The sequence below is a fragment of the Salmo salar genome, chromosome ssa06 (genome assembly GCF_905237065.1).
Source record: "Salmo salar chromosome ssa06, Ssal_v3.1, whole genome shotgun sequence".
NCBI lineage: Eukaryota > Metazoa > Chordata > Actinopteri > Salmoniformes > Salmonidae > Salmo > Salmo salar.
The window spans coordinates 70715532-70733964 of record NC_059447.1 but is presented as its reverse complement, the minus strand read 5'-3'; the positions used below and the strand labels follow the sequence as shown (position 1 = coordinate 70733964).

Sequence of the window (18433 nt, the reverse complement as noted above, 5' to 3'; positions counted from 1 at the left end):
ATTAGAAATTCTAATTCCTAATTCTATCAGTGTGAATAGAATGACAGAGGGGACTCTGCTTCTCCTTGGCTCCAGGATGCCTTGGATACAGGCAGCATAATTACAGCGTTTAGAATCCTCTACATAACGACCACTTCCCCTGGCATTTCCTGTTTGGCTTGGCTACTTCCTCCTCATCACAAACCAGACCAGATGATTACAGAAGATAAAGAATGCATCATTTTTCACAGCTCTAGATTATCCCAGCAGGCCTGTGTAGCGATGTGTCGTTTCTGAACATTATTGACATTAACCAACTTTAGCTTTTCTCCCTAAAAAAAACGTTCTCTACCTCCAAGACATTGGGTTTTAAAAATGGCTCTCGACACCAAGGGGTGATACCATCTGACCTAGCAGGACTACAAAAGTACTGCTCCCCTCTTAGCCTCTTATCCGTCTGGACCTCTCAAACTGGACCTCTCAAGCTGGACCTCTATTAAGGAGGGAGGAGAACCTCAATCTTCAGTAGGCCAACCACAGGGCCTGGACCTTTGCGGCAGGTAGTCTAGTGATTAGAGCGTTGGGCCAGTAACCGAAAGGTTGTTGGATTGAATCCCCGAGCTGACGTGGTAAAATAAATCTGTCGTTCTGCCTCTGAACAAGGCAGTTAACCCACTGTTCCCCGGTAGGCCGTCATTGTAAATAAGAATTTGTTTTTAGCTGACTTGCCTAGTTAAATAAAGGTTAAATTAAAAAATAAAAATAAAATCATTTTATTAAGGCAAGAACTGGTGAACTGATAAATTAGGGGAAGTACCTTTTAGGGAACAGTACATGTAATCCGGTACATAAATTAGGACGAAGAGCCCATGCACTAAACTGTCTCAGAAGGAGACTTAGCCATTAGAGAGCTAGTGTAGCCTGAATGGTATATTTAAGATGACCTTCTTCAAGGAAAGAGAACACAATTAGAGCAAAGCCTCTGCAACTCAAGCAAGGAGCCAACAGAGAAGAACAACAAGCATAAGGACACCAACTCAGGACCAAAGGAACAACCTGAAGGAGGAACCACCCAAGTCAACCAGAAAGCACACCCAGCCATCTTCTTCCTTTGTTCTCCTCAATGCGGCCTGAACAATCAAGAAGACACAACAGTATTTAATCACAGACTGAGTATGACATCTTTTAATGTTCTGGATCTCCAGGTTGTAACTTCTTGTCTTTCATCCTATTTCATACCTTTTCAAATATTTTGATTAGTGATTAGCGTTTTTAAATGTTGATTGTATAAAGAACTTGTGTTTGTCTTGTTATTCTAAGGAAATAACTCAAATTCTCAAAGAATTCCTACCTTCATATTAATCTATGTATTACTATTATTCTAATTGCAGTCTTATATAGTTATATGAGTCAGGACTTCTTAGAATACCATTTTGTCCAATACTGGACTGGTGCCCCATTAATCATTTTATAGTAATAAGTGTACACACTACTCTACACCAGTGATGACCACAAGCTAACCACACCCGCCTCTGTAGGGCAGATTATTTATTTGCTTTGCCATACAGTATTTCCCATGCTAATACGCTGCAGGAGATTTAATATGACTCACAAATGTACATATACACATGTATAGTGCATTCGGAAAGTACTCAGACCCCTTTACTTTTCAAAAAAAATGTCCAGCCTTATTCCAAAATTGATTAAATCGTTTTTTTCCCTCATCAATCTACACACAATACCCCATAATGGCAAAGAAAAAACTGGTTTTAGATGTTTTAGCAAATCTATTAAAAATAAAACTGAAATATCACATTTACATAAGTATTCAGACCCTTTACTCAGTACTTTGTTGAAGCACCTTTGGCAGCGATTACAGCCTCGAGTCTTCTTGGGTATGACGCTACAAGCTTGGCACACCTGTATTTGGGGAGTTTCTCCCATTCTTCTCTGCAGAGCTTCACAAGCTCTGTCAGGTTGGATGGGGAGTGTCGCTGCTCAGCTATTTTCAGGTCCCTCCAGAGATGTTCGACCGGGTTCAACCGGTCTGGGATAAGGCTGGGCGACTCAAGGACATTCAGAGACTTGTCCTAAAGCCACTCATGCGTTGTCTTTGCAGTGTGCTTAGGGTTGTTGCCCTGTTGGAAGGTGAACCTTCGCCCTAGTCAGTCATGTGAAATCCATAGATTAGGGCCTAATGAATTTATTTAAATTGACTGATTTCCTTATTTGAACTCTGTAAAATCATTGAAATTGTTGCATTTATATTTTAGTTATATATATATATATATATATATATATATATATATATACAGTACCAGTCAAAAGTTTGGACACACCTACTCATATATTTTATATTTGAGATTTTGCCTTGATGACAGCTTTGCACACTCTTGGCATTCTCTCAACCAGCGACTTTGAAGAATATAAAATGTAAAACACTTTTTTGGTTACTACATGATTCCATATGTGTTATTTCATAGTTTTGATGTCTTCACTATTATTCTACAATGTAGAAAATAGTACAAATAAAGACAAAACCTTGAATGAGTAGGTGTGTCCAAACTTTTGACTGGTACTATATATATATATATATATATATATATATAAAATCATTGACGCTATATACAGTTGCAAGAAAAAGTTAGCGAACCCTTTGGAATTACCTGGATTTCTGCATTTATAAAATCTGGTCTGATCTTCATCTAATCTAGAGGTGAAAGAAACGCACACCTATTTAGGCGAGGTGCTGGCTAGCAGAGTAGAACACTTGAAAAATGAAAGGAGAGCCGCACACTCTAAGAGCTCAGATGTAATAACCTAATGTCCAACGTTTCGACAGACAAGCTGTCTTCATCAGGGTATAATGACAAACACTGCGGGGTGACTCGTTTATATAGTGTCAAAGAACACACACAGGTGTCTAATCATGGCCGGGTGTGGCCTAATATCATTGGTTAATTCTCAGATATAAAAATAACATAGGCCTACAAACATTTACAATGAATAGCAAAATCACAATAATCACAAGAATGGCTTCCGATCAAAGTCTACGTTAAGACCGAAGGGAGCAAGGGTCATTAAATTAAAGATCCAAGCAGCCCCTCGTTTTAACAATAAATTGTCGAGGTCATTCACCCCCTCTCCTAGGGAGAGTGACATGTTCGATGCCGATATAACGTAGGGACGAAAACGAGTGGTTTACTTCCAAAAAGTGGGCTGAGTTTTTGCACCTAATGGTGCTACGATGCTCTGAGATTCATACTTTTAATATTGCGCTCTGTTTTACCCACATATTTTTTACCACAAGGACAAGTTATAAGATAAAATAACTGCCTTAGTGGAGTGACAACACCTTTGATTGGGATCTGTTACCCTGTTTGGGGGTGTTTTGAAGGATCTACATTTATAAGTGCCATTGCATTGAGCACAGCCATTACACTTATAGTTTCCATCCAGTAGGGGCGCAAATACACGTTGTGCAGGGATATCTTGGGGTGGTAAATCAGAGTTTACCAGTTGATCTCTGAGGTTTCTGCCCCGCGAGAATACGACCAAGGGAAGGTCCGAAAGCACATTACCGATACTATCATCGGATCTTAGAATGTGCCAATGTTTGAACGATTCCCTTAATTTGTTCAGAGCACTTTGAATAGCAGGTAGTTAGAACGCAAGAATGCTTCTTTTTGCGAGACTGTCCTTGAAAAAGATGTCTCGGTTTGTTTTGAATTTTTATATCTGAGAATTAACCAATGATATCAGGCCACACCCGGCCATGATTACAGACACCTGTGTGTGTTCTTTGACACTATATAAACGAGTCACCCCGCAGTGTTTGTCATTATACCCTGATGAAGACAGCTTATCTGTCGAAACGTTGGTTATTAAATTATTGCATATTTTACTTTTACTTTTTCCAGCCTGCACTGTGAATGATTACTCAATGTCTTCAATACAAATGTGAAAAGTACAACTGTTTGTGTGTTATTAGTTTAGTCAGATTGTGTTTGTCTATTATTGTGACTTAGATGAAGATCAGACCACATTTTATGAGTAATCAATGCAGAAATCCAGGTGATTCCAAAAGGTCCAAACTTTTTCTTGCAACTGTATGAATTGTATATACAGTATATAAAAATGGGATGCAATGCAAATGTAAATGCCCCAAAACCCAACATCCAGGGCAGTCATCCCAAAAATTGGAACCAAGGGTGTAGGCGGTGAGCCTCAGTTCATGGAAAGCTAGGCAAAACACTGAGCTATCCTTGGGGAAGTGACGCTTCATCAACTCCCAGAGACAGAGTCACAGAGACATGCAAGTCACAGCAACTTTCTCCTGAGGAGGACTATGTCTCTGTCACGCAGGACATGTTCATGAATAATCATGAGCATTCAATGAATGATTACATTGTAAAATATAAGGGATAGAAGTAGGGAAATATCTGCGACTCAGAGACACTTTTCCCACCTCTCCGTGACAGTCCCTCAGCCAGACTAATCTCCAACCAGAGTGCCTGCATTCTCCACTTGATATATTCCTCTTCTCCTCCTCCCCTCAAAACTTTATCATTTTTTTCTCTCCTCTTCTACTCTGCATTTGAAAAACGTTTCAACCCTTTGAATTGTAGCAACTTAATGAAAGTAATTCGATGAGTCAATGCGGATGCAAACACAACAAAGACATCCTGACGGGCACACACATTTTTACATTTGACATGTTAGTCATTCAGCAGACGCTCTTATCCAGAGCGACTTACAGTAGTGAGTGCATACATTTTCATACTGGTCCCCTGTGGGAATCGAACCCACAACCCTGGCATTGCAAGTGCCATGCACTACCAAGTGAGCCACAACTGAAGCACCCACCCCCACAGACACCCACAGACACCCACACTCACAGACAGACCAACACACCACAGAGTGTGATGGGAAGTTTCAAGCTCTTATGTTGGCAGAAAAGAGTGGCAGTCCAATATTTCATCCTGACAGCGTTCTGAAAATCTGAGCCCGCTGAAATGCCAGAGGTCAGCTGGAGGTCAACTGGGGTGACAGAGCGGCGGGTGGCGAGGCTTCCGTGTTTAGCCGTTTGACTCACCAGTGTGTCGCTGTTCCCATGGAAGGGAGGGGGGTAGCACAGAGGCCTTTGTGCGGTCGAGTGGACGAAAAATAGCATGAGCTAGAGAGAGAGGCGGGGGGCCCAGAGCCTAATGAATGTGTCAAAGCCTGATGTTGGAGTCACAGTAATGTCACTGCGCTGTAAGTGACCTACGATTAGCCCTGTGAAGGCCAAGGCAAAGTTTTGAATTCCCTCAGAGGGGTCAGGGAGGGCAGTCAAAGAGATTTGAGAGATTTTTAATCCCAACAGTGGCAATAGCTTAGTATTGTAGCTCCCGGCGGTGGCGTCCATTTAAATGAGATGAAAGCCTCACAGTGTTGGAGTTGGAGGGAGGCTTTCAATAGGCCGATTTCCCTTTCTCTCTTCCCTTCTTAAAGGGTCACTCAGAATGAATGTGAGAGGGGCTCAGCTAAACCTGTGGTGGAGTTGCTGTGCTACGTAATACAGAGACAAGGAAGGGACATATGGCGTGTGTGTGTGTGTGTGTGTGTGTGTGTGTGTGTGTGTGTGTGTGTGTGTGTGTGTGTGTGTGTGTGTGTGTGTGTGTGTGTGTGTGTAGGGAGGGCCCGGGGTTCAATGGTCAGCCACTCGAGGAGGGCCAACACCTGTGATCAGAGACAGCTGTTGTTGATTCCAGAGTTCTAAACCTGCCCTCATCTCTCCTCCCAGCTTCTCTCGCCCTTTCATCTCTGATCCCTTCCAGTGCAAAGCTCCTGGGGTAAACAAACTTCAGCTGTTCACAGGGATGTCTCCCTCTCTCACTCAGTATCTCTCTGTCTCTCTCTCATCCCCCTCTCTCTCACACAATCTGTCTTTGTACCTCTACCTCCTTATCACCCCTTCATCCTACCCCCGTCTCTCACCCACTCTCCTTTCATATGAATCCCTATTTTTTCTTATCCCTCTCTCTCCGTTTCGTTCGCTCAGTTACCCCCATCTCTCTATCCACCTGTCTCCCTCCCTTTAACTCTCTCTGTCTCTCTGTCTCTTAGCATGTGTCCAAGGTGCATTGAGACACTTTGAAAGCCATATTGAGTAGCGATCAGCACAAACCTATCTCTCCCCATCTGCCTTTTAAATGGATACATTGTCTGCTGTACTGCTGGACTGTGAATGTATTACAATGGGCAATGTGATCTTAAGCAGCAATATCTCTGCTATGGAACTACCATAATGGAGTCCATGAATACCTAGGCATTATGACAGGTATTGTGCCAGTTGAAAAGTCCCCCAGCTAAATGAATGAGCAACAGTAGACATGACACCTAAAATCACCTCAAATTCAATATTACAACAGTGGAAACATCCAAGAATTCAATCAAACCTTTGAAGGAAACTTTTCAACTGGAAAGACTGAGTATGAACAGAATCACGCACTCATACACACTCACAAGTAAAACCAACCGCACATGCATAAATAAAAACACACACACAGCCCTTTCAACCATTGTTTTGCAAATAGTTACCATAAAATAAGCATAAAGAAAGTGATTCGTCTAGCATACATAATCAGCATGTTACCAGTCAGTACAGTAGAACTCACTTGATGTAGTATGGAACCTTATTCTGAGACACGGCTCTCTGCCACGGGAGCTGCACAGAGGCTGTGGAGAAAAAAATACACCATTAAAAACACAGCGTTATTTGCAGCGCAATAATCTGTTTAGTCTCCCGAGTCGACTGCTTCCGCAAATATCCACTAATAGTTCCATAATGTAATGGCCTTTTCTCCAAATAACATTCCCACTGTGCATGAAATGTAAAAAGTAATGTGCATAACTATTGGACAGTTGGAGCGAGTTAAGACGGCTATATCTGTGAGAAGGGGCTGCATCCTCTTAATAATAGCTGTTTAATATATTCTAATGGCATGTTATTCTTAGACTTCACAGACAAAGGGGAGAACAAACGGAGAGAAGGAAAGCGGATGAGTTAGCTGATCTTCAAAGCCCAAACACAACCAACAGACTGACAGGACAATAAAAGCTGTCAGATGTGATGACATACGACTTTACAAGCTGTCGTAAGCCATTCACAGAGAGGAACATGAGCTGTCATAAGCCATTCACAGAGAGGCGCTCAGAAGTTGATGGAAGCCTTTCCCTCCCCTGTATACACCTAACCTACACACACTGCCTTTGCTATGAAGCCCCTAAATAAGATCTGGGGCAACCAATTACCTTCAGAAGTCACATAATTAGTTAAATAAAGTCCACCTGTGTGCAATCTAAGTGTCACATGATCTGTAACATGATCTCAGTATATATACACCTGTTCTGAAAGGCCCCAGAGTCTGCAACACCACTAAACATGGGGCACCACCAAGCAAGCGGCGCCATAAAGACCAAGGAGCACTCCGAACAGGTCAGGGACAAAGTTGTGGAGAAGTGCAGATCAGGGTTGGGTTATAAAAAAATATCAGAAACTTTGAACATCCCACGGAGCACCATTAAATCCATTATTAAAAAATGGAAAGAATATGGAACCACAACAAACCTGCCAAGAGAGGGCCGCCCACCAAAACTCACGGACCAGGCAAGGAGGGCATTAATCAGAGAGGCAACAAAGAGACCAAAGATAACCCTGAAGGAGCTGCAAAGCTCCACAGTGGAGATTGGAGTATCTGTCCATAGAAATACTTTAAGCCGTACACTCCACAGAGCTGGGCTTTACGGAAGAGTGGCCAGAAAAAAGCCATTGCTTAAAGAAAAAAAATAAGCAAACACGTTTGGTGTTCGCCAAAAGGCATGTGGGAGACTCCCAAAACATATGGAAGAAGGTACTCTGGTCAGATGAAACTAAAATTTAGCTTTTTGGCCATCAAGGAAAACACTATGTCTGGCACAAACCCAACACCTCTCATCACCCCGAGAACCCCATCCCCACAGTGAAGCATGGTGGTGGCAGCATGCTGGGAAAGGAACTGGGAAACCTGTTTCAGTCTTCCAGAGATTTGAGACTGGGACCGAGGTTCACCTTCCAGCAGGACAATGACCCTAAGCATACTGCTAAAGCAACACTCGAGTGGTTTAAGGGGAAACATTTAAATGTCTTGGAATGGCCTAGTCAAAGCCCAGACCTCAATCCAATTGAGAATATGTGGTATGACTTAAAGATTGCTATACACCAGCGGAACCCATCCAACTTGAAGGAGCTGGAGTAGTTTTGCCTTGAAGAATGGGCAAAAATCCCAGTGGCTAGATGTGCCAAGCTTATAGAGATATACCGCAAGAGACTTGCAGCTGTAATTTCTACAAAAGGTCGCTCTACAAAGTATTGACTTTGGGGGGGTGAATAGTTATGCACTCTCAATTTAGTTTTTTTGTCTTATTTCTTGTTTGTTTCACAATAAAAAATATTTTGTATCTTCAAAGTGGTAGGCATGTTGTGTAAATCAAATGATACAAATCCCCCCCAAAAAATGAATTTTAATTCCAGGTTGTAAAACAACAAAATAGGAAAAATGCCAAGGAGGGTGAATACTTTCACAAGCCTCTGTAGATGGAGGGTGAATACTTTCACAAGCCTCTGTAGATGGAGGGTGAATACTTTCACAAGCCTCTGTAGATGGAGGGTGAATACTTTCACAATCCTCTGTAGATGGAGGGTGAATGCTCATGGATGGATGGATGGATGGATGGATGGATGGATGGATGGATGGATGGAAGGAAGGATGGGCGGACGGAAGGATGGGTGGACAGACGGACACTTACTTGATCCCTTAGGGGAAACCGAGTTATTAAAATACTATGAGAAGGAATGGTAGATTATATCTACTCTATGAGAGATGAAAGGGGAGCCTGAATGGCATCTTGTCTGGTACAGTAGCTCAGCTGTCAGCACCACTCAAGTCTATGGACATGAAGCTGCTCAGTTTCCTCTCCATCCCACCCTGTTATCATACAGCAGACATTTTGGATCCATGTCTAAGCCAAATGGGGTAGATAAAAGAGGGGTTGGATATGAGATGGAGAGAGGAAGGGGACATAGTCATGAAAAACAACATTCCTGTGGTGTATAATTTTTGTAAATGGGGATGGAAGGAGGGAGAGGTAGAGTCTGGCTTTCTCTGTCTGTTCCTAATGTTCTCTCTCTCTGCCCTCTATCCTCCCTCCCTCCCTCCCTCATTCTCTTCCTGGTTAATGACCACTCTGGTCTGAGAGGAGAATAACTAGAGGAAGTCGGAGGAGAGTTGTAATTAAGCATTGAATTATTCAAGAGTAAAGAACCTTGTGCCTGCAAATGGCCTGCGTGACTCTGTGTGTGTCTGTCTGTGTGAGTGTGTATAGGAGGCAGTGGATGATGGCTGACTTCAAAACAACCCTGACAAAAAGAACAACAGCCAAACTTACAGAAATTCCTCCCCCATCATGGATAGGCTACTGCCAAGACATTCGTAGGCTGTATTACATATCAAGGGCAGTCATTGGCTACTCACTGGAGAGGAAGTGCTGGGAGGACGGGCCAAAGTCTCTGTGGGCTTCCTGAAAGGAGTTTCAGTCTCTCCTCAACGGCCACCTGCACACCAGAAAGAGGAGAGAGAGAGTTACACACACATCTGCACCCCGCCAGCTCTATATGGACCGGCCCAGCTGTGTGTGTGTGTATTGCTGAGTGTCCTCACTGTGAGCAGTGACTCAGTCATCCTCCCTACAGTGAGGGAACAAGGCCGTCTCTACACAGGGAACCATGAGGCTTGGCTTCCACAGTTTGATCATACCCCGGTGAATCTCTATGGGGTGACTGGCGACTGGGGTCAGTCCTGCTGTGCTGTGTGCCCTTCTGTCTGATCAGATCAAAGTGGCTTCCTATTTCAGTGGTCATCATCGACTCCTGCACGGTAATGCCAGGGGTGGCGGGTATGGAGAAGGATCTCTCTCTTGCTGTCTCTTTATTTGTCTCTTGTCTCTCTCTCACAGACACACACACGGTCAAGCCCCCTCATACATGCAGTACAAACCCCCATTGATTCAAGCACTACAGTGACAACTGAGCCTGAGGGGTGTAAGAGTAGGGCTCTAATCCCAGCCATCAGTAAACTGGACCAGGACACAGATCATACAATGCTAAAGCACTGGGACCTTGAGCAAGGACACCAACACCATAGAGACTGACATATAAAAGGGAAATTTAGATCACACAAGAGGAGACGGACGCACACACACACACACAAAACCCTCTGTGAGTCATAACCACCGGGGGTGAAACATGCCCAGTCCCAAAAACACAGAGCGTGTCCCAAATCAGATTAAACCAATTGATCAAAAGAGGGGTGGGGTGAATTTGATCTACAGTGACAGAAGTAAGCAGTACCAATACAGAAATAAGGCCCCTGTAGAGGCAGACAAGTGGAGGGCCACCTCTCCCCTTCCCTCACTGTGTCTGAGCTGCAGCGTGCTGACAGACAGAGAGAGAGGAGGGAAGGAATAATGAGAGAAAGCGAAAGAACAAGAACAAACAGGTGAAAAGAGAGGGACAGAAATACATGATTACAAGACAGTAGGAGAGCTAGTATGACATTGAAGGACAATAAACATGAGTGTACAGACAAGCAGAGGGGAGAATAAGATGGCTCCTAAACGGAGGGACATGTTAGTTGTGACACCTACATCCAGGTATGACAACGCCTAAAAGGGAGGAGGGTTGTAGCTGTGACACCTCTTCTCATGGCACATGAAAGGGAGATTGTTTTAGGCGTGACATCCATTGCTACACCTGTAAAAGGGGGGAAGGTTTAAGGCATGACATCCTTTGCCCACCTGTAAAGGGGGGAAGGTTTTAGGCGTGACACACATTGTCCACCTGTAAAAGGGGGAAGGTTTTAGGCGTGACATCCATTGCTCACCTGTAAAATGTAGAAGGTTTTAGGCATGACATCCTTTGCCCACCTGTAAAAGGGGGAAGGTTTTAGGCATGACACTCATTGCCCACCTGTAAAAGGGGCAAGGTTTTAGGCGTGACACGCATTGCCCACCTGTAAAAGGGGGAAGGTTTTAGGCGTGACACCCATTGCCAACCTGTAAAATGTAGAAGGTTTTAGGCATGACATCCTTTGCCCACCTGTAAAGGGGGGGGGAGGTTTTAGGTGTGACACGCATTGCCCACCTGTAAATGGGGGAAGGTTTTAGGCGTGACACCCATTGCCCACCTGTAAAATGTAGAAGGTTTTAGGCATGACATCCTTTGCCCACCTGTAAAGGGGGGAAGGTTTTAGGCGTGACACCCATTGCCCACCTGTAAAATGTAGAAGGTTTTAGGCATGACATCCTTTGCCCACCTGTAAAGGGGGGAAGGTTTTAGGCGTGACACCCACTGCCCACCTGTAAAATGTGGAAGGTTTTAGGCATGACATCCTTTGCCCACCTGTAAAGGGGGGAAGGTTTTAGGCGTGACACCCACTGCCCACCTGTAAAATGTGGAAGGTTTTAGGCATGACATCCTTTGCCCACCTGTAAAGGGGGGAAGGTTTTAGGCGTGACACCCACTGCCCACCTGTAAAGGGGGGAAGGTTTTAGGCGTGACACCCATTGCCCACCTGTAAAATGTAGAAGGTTTTAGGCATGACATCCTTTGCCCACCTGTAAAGGGGGGAAGGTTTTAGGCGTGACACCCACTGCCCACCTGTAAAATGTGGAAGGTTTTAGGCATGACATCCTTTGCCCACCTGTAAAGGGAGGAAGGTTTTAGGCGTGACACCCACTGCCCACCTGTAAAATGTGGAAGGTTTTAGGCATGACATCCTTTGCCCACCTGTAAAGGGGGGAAGGTTTTAGGCGTGACACCCACTGCCCACCTGTAAAATGTGGAAGGTTTTAGGCATGACATCCTTTGCCCACCTGTAAAGGGGGGAAGGTTTTAGGCGTGACACCCACTGCCCACCTGTAAAGGGGGGAAGGTTTTAGGCGTGACACCCACTGCCCACCTGTAAAGGGGGGAAGGTTTTAGGCGTGACACCCACTGACCACCTGTAAAGGGGGGAAGGTTTTAGGCGTGACACCCATTGCCCACCTGTAGTAGTTTCCAGCGCATGTTGAGGTTGTCCAGTTGTCTGGAGGAGATGGAGGACAGCTGGACATCCAGAGGAGCCAGCTCACCAGACAGCTCGTTCACCTCACACACGTCCTGCCTCAGAGGGGACATCTCCTCCTTGAAGACCTGGGACACACACACATGGGATACACAAACAAAATACTCAGATCCGTGTTTTGCTGTGGACAGATGTACATTACATTATCAGTACAGTGTTTAGTCTTGATTGTGTCAATGTCCTGATACTGTACATACTACAGTGCTGGGGTAATACCTGAGCCAATAGTGATTAGATGGTGACAGGTTATTCATTTTTGGCCATTGATGTACTGTATGTACAGGTCAATTATTACCTGCTTGTACCCACCAGCAAGGCCTTGTTGGTCCTAAATGTATGGTAGTGAATGTAAAAACATCTTCCCTCTCTCTCTCCCCCCATTAATAGACTAGTTACTCCCCAGTCCCCCCCCTCACCGTGGTCTTCGCTATGTGGTCCTGCAGTGAGTCTATGAGCAGGTCTCCTACAGGCTGCCAACCAGCCTTGGTCTCCTCTGCCCTGGCTAGCCGCAGGTCCAGCTGGTCCATGTTGCTCTGGAGCTCCTGTAGCCGCTCTAAGGCCCTCTCTACCTGGCTCTGCCATCCACCTGCGTGGCCCTGCAGACGCTCCCAACGCTCCTGCACCTCCGCTGTCTGCTTCCTGATGGCCCTGGCCACACCCCGCGCCTTCTCCTCTGGAGTCAGGTCTGGGAGAGGAGGAGAGAAAGGGGGAGTGAGGGAGAGGACAATGACTGGAACATCTTAAAAGGGGAAAGTTGGTTGTAGAATAAAAGCAAACACTTCAACTTGAAGCGAGACATTTACTCTGAAGAGAAAAGAGCACGACAGGTCTGCAGACCTGGCGCACGGCCCAGTACATCACTGGGGCAAAGCTCCCTGTCATCCAGGACCTCTGCACCAGGCGGTGTCAGAGGAAGGCCCTGAAAATTGTCAAAGACCCCATCCACCCCAGTCATAGACTGTTCTCTCTACTACCGCATGGCAAGCGGTACCGGAGTGACAAATCTAGGTCAAAAAGGCTTCTCAACAGTTTTTACACCCAAGCCATAAGACTCCTGAACAGGTAACCAAATGGTTACCCGGACTATTTGCATTGTGTGCCCTCCCTCTGCCCCCCCTGCTACTCTCTGTTTATCTTATATGCATAGTCACTTTAACTATACATTCATGTACATACTACCTCAATTGGCCCGACCAACCAGTGCTCCCGCACATTGGCTAACCGGGCTATCTGCATTGTGTCCCACCACCCACCAACCCCTCTTTTTACACTACTGCTACTCTCTGTTCATCATATATGCATAGTCACTTTAACCATATCTACATGTACATACTACCTCAATCAGCCTGACTAACCGGTGTCTGTATATAGCCTTGCTACTCTTATTTTCAAATGTCTTTTTACTGTTGTTTATTTTTTTACTTACCTACACACACACACACACACACACACACACACACACACACACACACACACATACCTTTTTTTCCCGCACTATTGGTTAGAGCCTGTAAGTAAGCATTTCACTGTAAGGTCTACAGCTGTTGTATTCGGCGCACGTGACAAATAAACTTTGATTTGATTTGAAATCAGCTTGTCAGAGACCATCTAAATCTCAGACACCCTGATCTGAAGCATGCAGGCACACACAGGCACACACAGGCACACACAGGCACTCACAGGCACTCACAGGCACACACAGGCACACACAGGCACACACAGGCACTCACAGGCACACACAGGCACACACAGGCACACACAGGCACACACAGGCACACACAGGCACACATTTTCTATTGTTTTTATTTTACTTTTATTGAGACATTTAAGACCTAGGTCTCTTTTACAAATGCACCTTGTATATACAGCATAATTATACACATTATACCCAAACTACACAAACTATATACAGCGGGTCTTTCTGTCTGTCAGTCTGCCAGACATAGATATCCACACCCCCCAGACAGGACCAGCGTGGGCGCTGTCTGCTTTAATAATGAGAAGTTTGAAATGCAAACAAAAGCCAGGGAAACTCCGGGAGCATTTAATTGGGTCTGAGGTCTTCTCAGCCACTGGGTTCAGACATGACTAAAGGAGACAGCGGTGTCCCTGGTCTCAGATCAGTTTTACTCTGTGAAGCCCCTTGTCCCTCCTGTGAAAGCATCCGAGCTATCACAGGTTTTAGATCAGATATACCCTCTACAGCCACACACACACTTCTGTGACAGCATCTGAGATCATCTTAGGATTGGTTTCAGATAAGTTTCATCTTCTGATTTTATATACACCAGAATGAAACCATCCTGCCCATCACAGCTCTCAGAGCAGCTCTTAACCACTGATTTGACAAGAGGCCTTCAATAACTATATCAAAGAAGACAGAAGTGCCAGATCCCTGCCTGCTCTCAACTCTGTCCACACCCTCGCAGACCGTCTCATGGGGACCCTACATTATTGAACATCCAGACTCTGATAAAGAGGAAATGTGCAGATGTACAGTAGCTACGACTTCACTGTTTCATCCGCTTGGGCCGATCAGCCTTTAGAGACAGAATTACTAATAAAATATGGTGCATATTTAGTGTTCGGGTGTATTCTAAGCCTCATATCACACACCACAAAATCATCAAGTGGACTGGGGAACTTCAGAGCTGCTTTTCAAGGGTGTGTGTGTGTGTGTGTGTGTGTGTGTGTGTGTGCGCGTGCGTGCGTGCGTGCGTGTGTAGGCTAGGCAGTGACAGGACACTCACCTGTTTTGGGCTGTAGGTTCTTGCGTGGTTCTCCCGGCCCCTCGATGGGCTGGTCAGCCAGGTACATGCGTGCCTGATCCAACGTACTGACCACAACATGCTCACGGTCCTTCAACTCTGACCGCAAGGCCTGGGGAGAAACACAAACAGGAACTGGTCAATACATTGTATCTTTTGAACCTGAATGTTTTACTCAAAATGTCTTACTCCTAACCTGAGATCCATAACTCATAAATGAGTTATTTTAAAACAAAGAAATCTTTGGATTCTGCCCGATTTGATCAAACAGCGTCGTAGACCACATTAGTGAACTCAAGCAATAAATATGCAATTTTTATCAAAATGATAGAGACAGTCATTACAGTACCTATCTCTAAATGTTCAAGTGGCTCAGTCGGAGTATAAGTGCCTGTATTGGAATCAGAGTTGTCATCTCCCAGTACCATCAATGCTGTGAACTGTATGTGAACTCTGTTTTCCCTCGGTTCAGATTGCTTTGATAGCCTATCCTCCTAGCCTAGCCTAGCATCTCCATATCAAATAAGTCAAACATTTACATTTCACTTTAATCAACTCCACCTTTCATCCTAAAATCAGACGTTTTATTTTACATTCAAAGGAACCAGGGTCTAGACGCACACATAATCACACACACATAATCACACACACACACACACCATCAGCACCGTAAACAAAAATCTCATTCAGGTGATGGCAGCAATTTAGAACGTGCTCCCTGTCTGGCCTTCTCTCATTGAAAGGGAGAATAAGAGATTGTGAGAGGTAGGGAGAGAGTTAGGGAGAGAGTTAGGGAGAGAGGTAGGGAGAGAGGTAGGGAGAGAGGTAAGGAGAGAGGTAAGGAGAGAGTTAGGGAGAGAGTTAGGGAGAGAGTTAGGGAGAGAGTTAGGGAGAGAGTTAGGGAGAGAGTTAGGGAGAGAGTTAGGGAGAGAGGTAGGGAGAGAGTTAGGGAGAGAGGTAGGGAGAGAGTTAGGGAGAGAGGTAGGGAGAGAGGTAGGGAGAGAGGTAGGGAGAGAGTTAGGGAGAGAGGTAGGGAGAGAGTTAGGGAGAGAGTTAGGGAGAGAGTTAGGGAGAGAGTTAGGGAGAGAGTTAGGGAGAGAGGTAGGGATAGAGGTAGGGAGAGAGGTAGGGAGAGAGTTAGGGAGAGAGTTAGGGAGAGAGTTAGGGAGAGAGTTAGGGAGAGAGTTAGGGAGAGAGGTAGGGAGAGAGGTAGGGAGAGAGGTAGGGAGAGAGTTAGGGAGAGAGTTAGGGAGAGAGGTAGGGAGAGAGTTAGGGAGAGAGGTAGGGAGAGAGGTAGGGAGAGAGGTAGGGAGAGAGGTAGGGAGAGAGGTAGGGAGAGAGGTAGGGAGAGAGGTAGGGAGAGAGTTAGGGAGAGAGTTAGGGAGAGAGTTAGGGAGAGAGTTAGGGAGAGAGGTAGGGAGAGAGGTAGGGAGAGAGCAGGAACGAGAAAAGAAAACAGAGCAGCGATTGAAGGCAGGAACGGCAGGTCAAATGAGACATTTCCCGGAGGTCAAAGTGAAATGAACTGAGGCGTTCACTCAGAGCTGTTCACGACACAGCCGCCTGCAGTCTTCATCAAAACACTCACTAATGCCAAATCATATCACACACACTCACTTTCTCTTCCTCCCTCTCACACACACACACACACACACACACTCTCTGACTTGCTCTCTCCCTGCATTCTATTTCACTAACTCAACCTCACTCTCTCTACTATCCTCTTTCTTTCTGCCCCCACATCCTCCCTCACACACACACACACACACACACACACACGCGCACGCACGCACGTCACGCACGCACAATGACTCACTACAGGCCGGTTAGTCCAGTGGTGAGTAGGGGTGAGTTTCTAAACGACCTCACTAACATTATTGCCAAAACATCCACTATGGGAGAGGAAGAGGAGGAAAGCAGGACTACATGTACCAGGGTAATTATTCTTGTTTTAATATATCCAGGACCCCAGGGGGACGCTGATGCCTATCGGACTGTGTGATTGCTTTGTGTGAGGACCATCGTCGAGGGAAACGCTATGAGGAACATCATTAGATTGGGAGCTTGTGGTTATATCAGACAGGATGAGATGAGGAATACAAGGTAGCAGAATTTGCAAGGGTTCCATTTGTTACGCAACACCGGCCCAAGTCTATTGAAGACTATATGACAGCATGTTGGGTTGAGTGGACTTTAGTAGTAGGATACATTTTGGACAGACATAAGGAAATACTTGCAGAAAAGGAAATGTTAACAGTTGATTAGATTTTAGGAAACGTCATGTCATAAATCACATTTGAGAATATATATATTATTTTTCTTCAACATTAAACACTTTTTGAAAGCTAGAAAGAGCGACTGTTACTTTTCTTATTCATCATAGTTTGGAGTCAAGACATGAAGGGAGAACAAGGACATTGAAAGGCAGAGGCGATGCACATGCCTTTAGATCAAAAGGGGCAATGGACGGGTATTGGCATTGGCAGAAGGTAAAAAAATAACAGCGTCTTCTAGCATCTTCCAGTCGCCACGACGTCTCGTTCTTGTCTGCAAACGACTCAAAAAGGAGAGTAAGCCAAGGCAGAGGCGTGTAACCATGGCAATGCTCGGCGTCACTCATGGCACGGTCACCCCTTCCAGCCAGTAACCCTCTGTCCCCTCGGTAACCCCAAAAAGTCTGACAGACAGCGCTAATAAAGAACAACTCAATCTTCCTGAGTAACTTCAGAAAGTCACCGTAATAATGAAGGACCCTGAGGAAAAACACTCGTAGTAGAAATGAAACAAGCTGATGCATCCCCTTTCAAGAGGAACTAAAACAACGCTTCTCAGTTGCCAGGATGAGATAAGAGATTACGATCTATCTGAGGAGGAGAAGAGAGGAACGTCAAATCATTTATTTATACAGAACATTTCAGACATGGAATGCAACTCCAAATGTGCTTCGCAGGAAAAAACGATGAAAAACGATGAAAATAAAAATATTGAAATATTCACTACACAACAAACATACTGTAAGAGGATAATAAAACAACTAAAGAATAACAATAAAAACTGAAAAGCATCCTAAGGAAAAGCAAAGCTAAAAATGTGTATTTTAAGATTTCTTTTAAATATGTCCACAGTTTCTGCCTCCTGGCAGGCTATTCCAGAGGCTGGGGGCATAATAACTAAAGGCTGCCTCTCGGTCCTAGGCGTCAGGATAGTTAAAAGGCCAGTGCCAGAGGACCTGAGGGACCTACTGGGTACATAACTTAAAAGCATGTCTGACATGTATTGGGGTGCACAATCGTGGATTAATTTATAAACCAATAGAATCATCTTAAAATGAATTCTAAAACTCACAGGCAGCCAAGTGCAGACTTTCACACTGGTGTAATGTGTGTTCTCCATCTGGTCTTGGTCAGTTCCGATGCTGCAGCATTCCGTATGTTTTGCAGTTGACCAACGGCTTTCTTGGTTAGACCAGACAGGAGAGCATTA

General features: G+C 44.9%; 1 protein-coding gene across 1 annotated transcript in view; it reads right to left on the bottom strand.

Moving 5' to 3' along the window:
* Positions 1-18433, bottom strand: part of utrn (utrophin) — a 278656-nt gene that overhangs the window by 58040 nt on the left and 202183 nt on the right. Inside the window, 6 exon segments of the mRNA XM_014205596.2 lie at positions 6639-6699; positions 9534-9582; positions 9584-9613; positions 12104-12250; positions 12599-12867; positions 14933-15062. Coding sequence (XP_014061071.1) covers positions 6639-6699; positions 9534-9582; positions 9584-9613; positions 12104-12250; positions 12599-12867; positions 14933-15062 — 686 coding nt within the window.